This window comes from Otolemur garnettii, unplaced genomic scaffold (assembly GCF_000181295.1).
Source record: "Otolemur garnettii isolate 467f Iridium unplaced genomic scaffold, OtoGar3 scaffold00158, whole genome shotgun sequence".
NCBI classification, from domain to species: Eukaryota; Metazoa; Chordata; class Mammalia; order Primates; family Galagidae; genus Otolemur; species Otolemur garnettii.
This window is the reverse complement of record NW_003852553.1, coordinates 727,163-736,452: the sequence shown is the minus strand read 5'-3', so window position 1 is coordinate 736,452 and position 9,290 is coordinate 727,163. Positions and strand designations below refer to the sequence as shown.

Sequence of the window (9,290 nt, the reverse complement as noted above, 5' to 3'; positions counted from 1 at the left end):
GCCACAACGCCTGGCCATTTTTTGGTTGCAGCCATCATTGTTGTTTGGCGGGCCCAGGCTGGGGATTCGAACCTGCCACCTTAGGTGTACGTGGCTGGCGCCTTAGCCGGCTGAGCTATAGGCGCCGAGCCCTTTTTTCTTTTTTTTAAGATGAGGTCGGCTCGGCGCCTGTGGCTCAGGCGGCTAGGGCGCCAGCCACATACACCTAAGGTGGCGGGTTCGAATCCAGCCCAGACCCGCCAAACAACAATGGCGGGTCCGGGCTGGGGATTCGAACCCGCCACCTTAGGTGTACGTGGCTGGCGCCTTAGCCGGTTGAGCTATAGGCGCCAAGCCTTTTGATCTATTCTTAAAGCCTTTGATATTCAAAGCATTGTCAGATATTACTTTTGGCCTAGAAGTGCCATGACAGAATTTCTGAAACACCAAGGGCTTTATGAACTATGAAAGTTTGGGAGTTCCAGATAATGCAATGCTGCTAGTCCATGGACCATGCTTTGAGGATCAAAGGCTTTAAGCATAAACCCCAATCTCTTCATGTATGGGGAAACTCTGACTCATACAAATTTTTGCCTGTTTCAAGACATAAAGCAAGATGTCCAGGTTTCTAGTTTGAGGACCTTCATACCATACCTCACTACCTCTTTATATCACTGACTTAGGTCTACACTGCATCTCCTCTGTAGCCACATCATCAAAGAGGATCCTTTGTAAACAGAAGGCCCCTACTAATAGAAGGAATTTTAAGAAGACACAGATGCTGAAACTTGCGAGAAATTAAGGAAGTTGTGGAAATTTTACTACTAACCAAACTTTATACTCTTACCCAAACCAAGGCTATGATTTAAAATGGAGATATTTATCCAAAGGTCTTGTTAGGGGTAAGTCTTATTAATGGTAATCCCATGTATCTTTTGACTGGCACTCAGACTCTAATATTTAAATCAGAATACTTGGGCTCTGATAACTGCATTAATATTTTAAAAGAGAACTTCTGGTCAATTGTACACTAGTTGAGAAAAAGATAAGTGTGGGAAGAATTTCCCACCTATGCATGTTTTCCAGACCATGAAATTTATCAAGTATGGTTGGAAAGAAAGAAAAGGAAAGGTTGAAAACTCACAGTGTCTGAGTCAGCATCTGGCACATTTAGGTAGGTCCACTTCCTGTCAGAGCCTGCTTGAGAATTCTTTAAAGAGGTCATCCAAAGACCAAAAGAAAAAGAATATTAGAGCAACAGAAATCAGAGAAACCAAGGAAAAGACTTACAGACATATGTAGATAGATATAAGGATACAGGGGCTCCTAAAGTCTTCCTCTCAAAAAGGGCCTTGAACACTAAAGTAAGAAGGAGTTTTATTTTGTAGGCAGTAGTAAGCTATAGATGATCTCTGAGTGGGAGAGATCTGTGTATGTGTTTTAGGAAAATGACTGGTAGTGGCGTGGGGGACAGCTGGGCAGTTAAGAGAATGGTGTCAGGGAAATTCGTCAGCAGAGAAGTAAAATCATTCACAGGCTTCAGCTGACTGAACCTGAACTAGGGAGGGGAGGGGAAAGGAGGGGAGCGGAAGAGTTTAAAACCTGGGTGAGGACTGTGGAAGGAGAAAGAAGAAATCAGAAGCCTTAGAAAAAGCCCACACAAAATGAGACTTGAAAAGCATTCAGTGGACAAAGTGCAAGCAGGAGCCTACAATAACTTTTAACTTATTACCACACATTTGCCCGAGAACATTCATCTCTCCTTTGGAAATGCACAGAAAATCAACAAGCAAAAGAAGGAATTTTATTTTCTGCCCATGGTAGAGAACTGCTTACGGTTGACAGGCCATTTGCCAGACTGTGGGTGTTCGCGGAAAACCGAGAGGACACTAAGGCATCAACACCTTTTTCAGCTTCTTCCAAGGAGTCCTAAGAAAGGAAGGAAAAATCAGTGATTTGGTTTTTTAATTTCTTTCTTTTCTTTTCTTTCTTTTTTTTTTTTTGCAGTTTTTTTTGGGGGGGGCCAGGGCTGGGTTTGAACCCACCACCTCTGGTATAGGGGGCCAATGCCCTACTCTTTTGAAACACAGGCACTGCCCAGATTTGGTTTATTTCCTTCCTAGATGGACTTTTCATTTGAAAAACCATTTTCTTTCATAAACATCTGAGAATGCAATTAAAATATTAAGAAATTACTCCATTCCTAGGTTTCTCTCTTTTCTGCTCCAGTCCATCTTAATTATACCTTCAGAAGAGTGAAGGTGGATGGAGAATGAGGTCTTCTTAATGTATGGTGCTTGCTTTAGGGAAAGGACACTAAATTTGGAATCATACAGACCAGGGTTTAATTCCTACCTCCTTGACCTCAAAGGGGCATATGTTGGTAATGTACTTATTTTAAATTATTTTTTAAAGTTTTTTGTGTGTATACATGCACACATACACATTGCCAAGATGGCAAAATATGTCTCAAAAATTTCTCCAATAGTATAAACAGGAAACTGGACTTTCATCCAAACTTCCTTTTCACATTTATGATAAAATCTCCTTTTATTTTTGGTTATTAAGTGACATATTTTTATGAGAAAAAAATTTTAAGCAATATGTATAAATATAAATTAAATACTTAGCTCTCCCATTAACACAATAATGACCAAATTTCAATATTTTTGATGGTATATGTATTGTATATATAGAACACAAACACATTTCTATACATAAGTGGATTATATAATGCATACTGTTTTTAATTATGAATAATTTTTTGCTTCTCCCCTCCCTTCCCCGTCTCTCACCCCCAGGTGAAACTAATACTTACCATCTGCTCTACATAGAGAGGGTGCCAAAAAATGAATAGGCATTTTAAGAAAGGAAAAAATTGTATTAAAATTGTAATACTCAATGTATACTGATGAAATTTGTTATCTTGTATATTGCATTTTGTATCTCTTATATTTGCAGAAGTCAATATTTGAACATTACAATTTTAATACAGTTTTTTTCCAGTCGTGAAATTTGTATACATTGTTTTGGAACCCTCCATATTATATTTCATATTTTTCTCCTTGTTTATGTGAAAAATCATATATTATAAAACAACCACACACAAATTTGAGTAGGCATTCATGAGAATATCTTTCAACTACTGTTTTAAAAATCAGTATTGTTATATATAGTTCTGTGCTTTGCTTTTAATAGCAAACCCCCCAAATAACCTGATCAAAAATGGGCAAAGGAACTGAATAGATATCTATGCAAAAAAAAAAGATAAACAACTGGCCAATAGGCATTGGAAAAAAATGCTTGACATCATAAGGAAAATGCAAATTAAAGCTATAATGAGATATCACTATACATCTATTAGAATGGCTAGTATCAAAAACCAAAAGATAACAAATTTGTGTTTAATAGGTACACAATTTTTGTTGAGGAAGTTGAAAAAAGTTCTGGGGAAGGATGATGGTGATGGTAGTGTTAATGCAACACTACAAGTGTAATTTATGCCACAGAACTGTACAGTTAAAAATAAAGAAAATGGTAATTTGTTTGTTACATATATTTTATCATAATAAAAAGTTTGCACATGCATAATATTTACAATAATAATATCTTTAAAAGTTTCATAGAGCTTGCCAGTGAAGTCATGTGTGTCTCAATTTTTCTTTGTACTTTCTGTTTTTATTTAATTCATCATGTCAAAATAAAATCAGGTTTTAAAAAATTTCTTCTTGTGCAGCGCCTGTGGCTCAAAGGAGTAGGGCGCTGGTCCCATATACCAGAGGTGGCAGGTTCATACCTGGCCCCAGCCAAAAACTGCAAAAAAAAAAAAAAAAAAAAAATTTCTTCTTAAACCAGTTTTGGCTAATTATAGTTTTCTAGAAATCTGTTCATTTCATCTCTGTTTCCAAAGTTTTTCACTTATAATTGTTGATATTAACTTTTAAATCTATTTTATCTGTACAAGCACATCCTGTTCCATTTTTAATTCATAATATTATTTATTTTTTTCCCTGTCTTTTTCCTTGGTAATTTTCTCAAAGATTATCTGTTTTGTTGGTTTTTCTTCAACAACCAACATTTGTTTTGTTGTTCTCTATTTTATCTTTGTTTATAGTTGACTTTTTTTTTCCCTCAACAGAATCTTATGGGATTATTTTCTTTCTTTTTTTTCATTAAATGATAGCTGTATACATTAATGCAAACATGGGGCACAGTGTAGTGTTTTCATATACATTTTGAAATACTTTCATCAAGCTGGTTCACATAAATTTCATGTCATTTGCATAGTCATTGTGTCAAAACATTTATATTCTAGTTCTAGAAAAGTTCACTTGTACCCTTGTTAGACAGATATATAGGTGATCTTTCCGGTCACCCTCCCACCACCCAGCCGCCCTTCTCCCCTCCCCTTCCCCACCCCCTCCCCATATTCTTAGGCTATGATTAAGTTGTATCTTTCATTTGAGAGCTAGAAATTAGTTTCATAAAAGGGCTGTGTACATTGGATACTTTTTCTTACATTCCTGTGATACTTTGCTAAGAAGAACATTTTCTAGTTCCATCCATGTAAACATGAAGGAGAAAGCCAACAGATGAATCCAGCTACCTACCGTTACCTCATCTTTGACAAACCAATTAAAAACATTGACCGGGGAAAAGATTCCCTATTTAACAAATGGTGCTGGGCAAACTGGCTGGCGACCTGTAGAAGACTTGAAACTGGATCCACACCTTTCACCATTAACTAAGATAGATTCTCACTGGATTAAGGACTTAAACTTAAGACGTGAAACCATAAAAATACTAGAAGAAAGTGCAGGGAAAACACTTGAAGAAATCGGCCTGGGCGAATTTTTTATGAGATAGACCCCCCCCCAGGCAATTGAAGCAACATCAAAAATACACTATTGGGACCTGATCAAACTAAAGAGCTTCTGCACAACCAAGAACACAGTAAGTAAAGCATGCAGACAGCCCTCAGAGTGGGAGAAAATATTTGCAGGCTATGTCTCTGACAAAGGTTTAATAACCAGAATCCATAGAGAACTCAAACTCATTAGCAAAAAAAAATAAGTGATCCCATCGCAGGGTGGGCAAAGGACCTGAAGAGAAATTTCACCAAAGAAGATAGGCGGGTGGCCTATAGATATATGAAAAAATGCTCACCATCCTTAATCATTAGAGAAATGCAAATCAAAACTACTTTGAGATATCACCTAACTCCAGTTGACTTTTGTTTTTAATTGCACCTTTAACTTCAACTTTAGTATGCTATTCTCCTAACTAAAAGTTAAATTCAAAAGGAATAGTTTTTGATACTTTCTCCTGTCATATATAAATATTCAAAGCTATACAATTTCCCTTGAAGTAAGACTGCATCATGGGTAAGTTTTTTGTATTATTTTTATTTTCATGTAGTTCTAGGATTTTTATATGTTCATTATGATTTGTGCTTAAACCAATATTTACTTGGTAGTATGTTTTCAATTTGCAAATGTTGGGGGGTATTTTTAACTTATACTCATGTTATTAATGCCTAACATAATTGTGCTGAGATAAGAGAACATGTCAAGTATGACTTTTTTTTTTTTTTTTTTTTTTTTGTGCAATTTTTGGTCAGGGCCGGGTTTGAACCCAGCACCTCCGGTATATGGGGCCGGCTCCCTACTCCTTGAGCCTTAGGTGCCTCCCTCAAGTATGATTTTTAACAGAATTTAAAGTCTGAATTATTGTGTATACGTCCCCGTTTTCACTTCTTTGATCTTAGGTTTATATTTACTAAGATGACAACTTTATGTAATAATCTTTACTTTTAACCTTGTGACAGTTCCTGGATTCTTTCTTTTTCTTCTTAAGCATTTCACCCAAAACTATTTTCAATGTGGGTTTTTGTGTGGCAAGCACTGAAAGCCTTGCCCTCTCTTCAAATGGTAATAAAATTCTATGTTCAAACTGTTCTTCAACACTTTGAAAATAGTACTACTTTTTCATCTTGTACATAGAGTTGCTAGGAAAAACTCCGATATTAGTTTTACCCTTGTTTATTTGTATGGAATAGAATTTGTATCTAGGGATTAAATTTTTTTATCTTGTTTTTCATGTTCTTAGATTTCAGTATAATGAATGTGTTTAGGTGTGAGTTGTTATTTATTTCTCATCTTTGACACTTTCAAAATGAGACATAGTTTTCTTTAATTCTGAGAAACATATCCCTATTATTTTTTTCAAATAATCCCTTTTCTATATTTTTATGATTTGCTTTTTCTGGGAATGCAATTACCCAGTGGTTAGTGCATAAACTAACTACTAGTCTTCACGTTTCTTAACTTTCTTTTTAAACATTGGGTATCATGAAAAAATCACTTCTTGGCCTTTGGGCTAAGATCAAGTATGGATATCATGAAAAAATTCAAACAGTCACAGAAATAGAAGAAATAGTATCATAAATGTTTTAACCGATCATCCAGCTTGAAAAATCATCAATATTTTGCCAAACTTTTCCTATTTTCCTTGCTATTTACATTTTTCTACAAGTTTATTGAGGTATAATTTACATACCACAAAATTTACCCATTATATTTGATTCAGTGATTCTTAGCAAACTTACACTGTGTAAACATCAAACTGTACTTCAGTTTTATCACATTTATACCAATTCATTAAGTTCCCCCATGCCTGCTTGCAGCCAATACAAACATAGCTACTCCCTAGTGACCATTAATCTGCTTTAATTTCATTATTTTTTTTCCTTTTCTTGACACTTTATATAAATGTATTCAAGTTTCTTTCATTTAACATATTTTTTTTTTAAATTTGGCTTCATTCCCTTTTTTGTGGCTAAAGCATACAACAGAACATTTTATCTTTTTTTTTTTTTTTTGAGACAAAGTCTTACTTTGTTACCCTTGGTAGAGTGCCATGGCATCATAGTTCACAGCAACCTCAAACTCTTGGTCTCAAGTGATTTTCTTGCTTCTACCTCCCAGGTAGCTGGGACTACTGGCAACTGCCACAACACCCAGCTATTTTTAGAGATGAGGTCTTGCTCTGGTTCAGGCTGTCTTGAACCTGTGAGCTCAGGAAATCCACCCACCTCCACCTCCAAGAGTGCTAGGATTACAGGCGTGAGCGACCGTGACCCGCAAAACATTTTATCTATTCACCACTTGACAGACACCATTATTTCCACTTTTTGGTTATTATGAGTAATGCAGCCATGAACATTTGTGGGCAGGTCTTCGTGCGGACATATGTTTTCATTTATCTTGAGTAGGTGCCTGAGATTGGATTTATTGCATCATATAGTAAGTTTATGTTTACTTTTAAAAGAAATTGCCAAACTTTTTCCCAGAGTGTCTGTACCATTTTCCATTCCCCACTAGCAATGTATGAGGGTTCCTTCCAATGTCTCCACATCCTGGACAATTATTATTATGTATTTTTTTATTATTTTTATTCTAGTGGGTGTGAAGTGATATCTCACTGTGATTTTAATTTTAATTTCTCTAATGACTAAGGATACTGAGCATATTTACATGTGATTATTAGGTATTTGTTAGTATTCTCTGATAAAATGTCTATTTAAATGTTTTGCCCATTATCTAATGTGATTATTTGTCTTCTTAATATTGAATATAATAAGTGTTCTTTATATATTCAACATACAAATTATCAAATATACGATTTATGAATAATTTTCCAGTCTGTGGCTTAACTATTCATTTCTATTATGGTTCCTTCTGAAGTAAAAACATTTCTAATTTTGGCGAAATTCAATTTAGCATTTTTTTCTCTTGAGTATATCATGCATAATGTTTTGGATGCCATATCCACAAACTTTTTGCCTAACCCAAAGTCATGGAGATTTTCTTCTAGGTTTTCTTATAGAATTTTATGGGTTTAATTCTTGTGTTTAGGTATATAATCCATTTTTGAGTTAGTTTGTTAGTTTTTGTGCATGTTGTGTGGTAAGAGCCAAAGTTATTGTGTGTGTGTGTGTGATATGGATATCTGATTGTCCCAGTATGATATATTTAAAAGATTATCTTTTCCCTATTGAAATGCTAAATGTCAATTGGCCATAAATATAAGATTTATTCTGGACTCTCAATTTCATTTTGTTTATCACCTATGTTTATGCCATTGCAGTGCCTTACTGATTAACTGTATGTTTTGAAATCTGGAAGAATAAGTCTTCCAACTTTGCTCTTCAAAATTGATGTTATTATTCTGTGTCTCATGCATTTTCATATAAGTTTTAGAATTGTAATGTCCATTCTTACAAAACATCCTTATATTTTGATTGAGATTGTGTTATCTATAGATTTATTTGGAGAGCGTTTCCATCTTAAAAGATATTGACTATTCTAATCCATTGACATACCTGTCCATTTATTTAGATCTCCTTTAATTCAGCAATATTTTTATAAATTTCAAACCACATGTTTTATATTTGTTAAAATAAATTTATTCCTTAGTTTAAAAAATTATTTTTCATGATATTATGAATGGAATTATCTTTTTAATTTAATTTTCCAATTGTTCACTGCTATATATAAAAATGTAATTGATTTTTATATATTAATCTTATCTCCTGCAACCTTGCTGAACTTGTTGATTAGTACTAGTCATATTTTTTCAGCTCCTTTAGGATTTTCTACATACAAAATAATGTCATCTGCAAATAAAGAAGATACTACTTTTTTCTTTCCAAAGAGATGCCTTTCTTTCTTTTTTCCTATTTCTGACTTTTTACCTTTTCTTCCTTTCTTTTTCTTCTCCCTTCTCTACTTCACTGGCTAGAATCTCCCATGCAATGTTATATGGAAGTGGTGAAAGTGGAAACCTGTGCTTTGTTCCTACACTTCTGGGAAAAGCACTCGGTCCTTTTTGCCATGAATTGTGATGCCACTAAGGAGGAATTATGTAGATGCCCTTCATTACACTGAGGAAATTCCCTCTATGTTTAGTTTGTTGAGAGTATTATTATAAACAAATGTTGGATTTTGTTAAATGATTTTTTTCTGCATTTACAGAGATGATGTGGTTATTGTCTTTTATTCTATTGGTATGTTGTATCACATTAATTTATTTTTGAATGCTAAACCTTATATCATGGAATAAATCACACTTGTTTATAGTATACAACCTTCTTGTTGCTGGACTTGGTTTGCTAATATTTTATTAAGAATTTTTCCATCATGGAAGAAGCCCAAGATCCACGAATGGATCAACAAACTGTGGTATATGTACACCATGGAATACTATGCAGCCATAAAGAAAGATGGAGACTTTACGTCCTTCATGTTCAC

At 34.6% G+C, this 9,290-nt stretch overlaps 1 protein-coding gene across 2 annotated transcripts in view; it reads right to left on the bottom strand.

Annotated features, from left to right (window-relative positions):
- SYTL5 (synaptotagmin like 5) overlaps nucleotides 1-9,290 on the bottom strand; it is a 114,644-nt gene that overhangs the window by 21,694 nt on the left and 83,660 nt on the right. The window contains exons 9-10 of one of the 2 annotated variants that reach the window (XM_003799881.1): nucleotides 1,816-1,908; nucleotides 1,124-1,189 (exon numbers count right to left, since the gene is read on the bottom strand). In XM_003799881.1, coding sequence (XP_003799929.1) covers nucleotides 1,124-1,189; nucleotides 1,816-1,908 — 159 coding nt within the window. The remainder of the gene's footprint in view (nucleotides 1-1,123; nucleotides 1,190-1,815; nucleotides 1,909-9,290) is intronic. The other variant, XM_003799880.1, reaches the window with a different exon arrangement.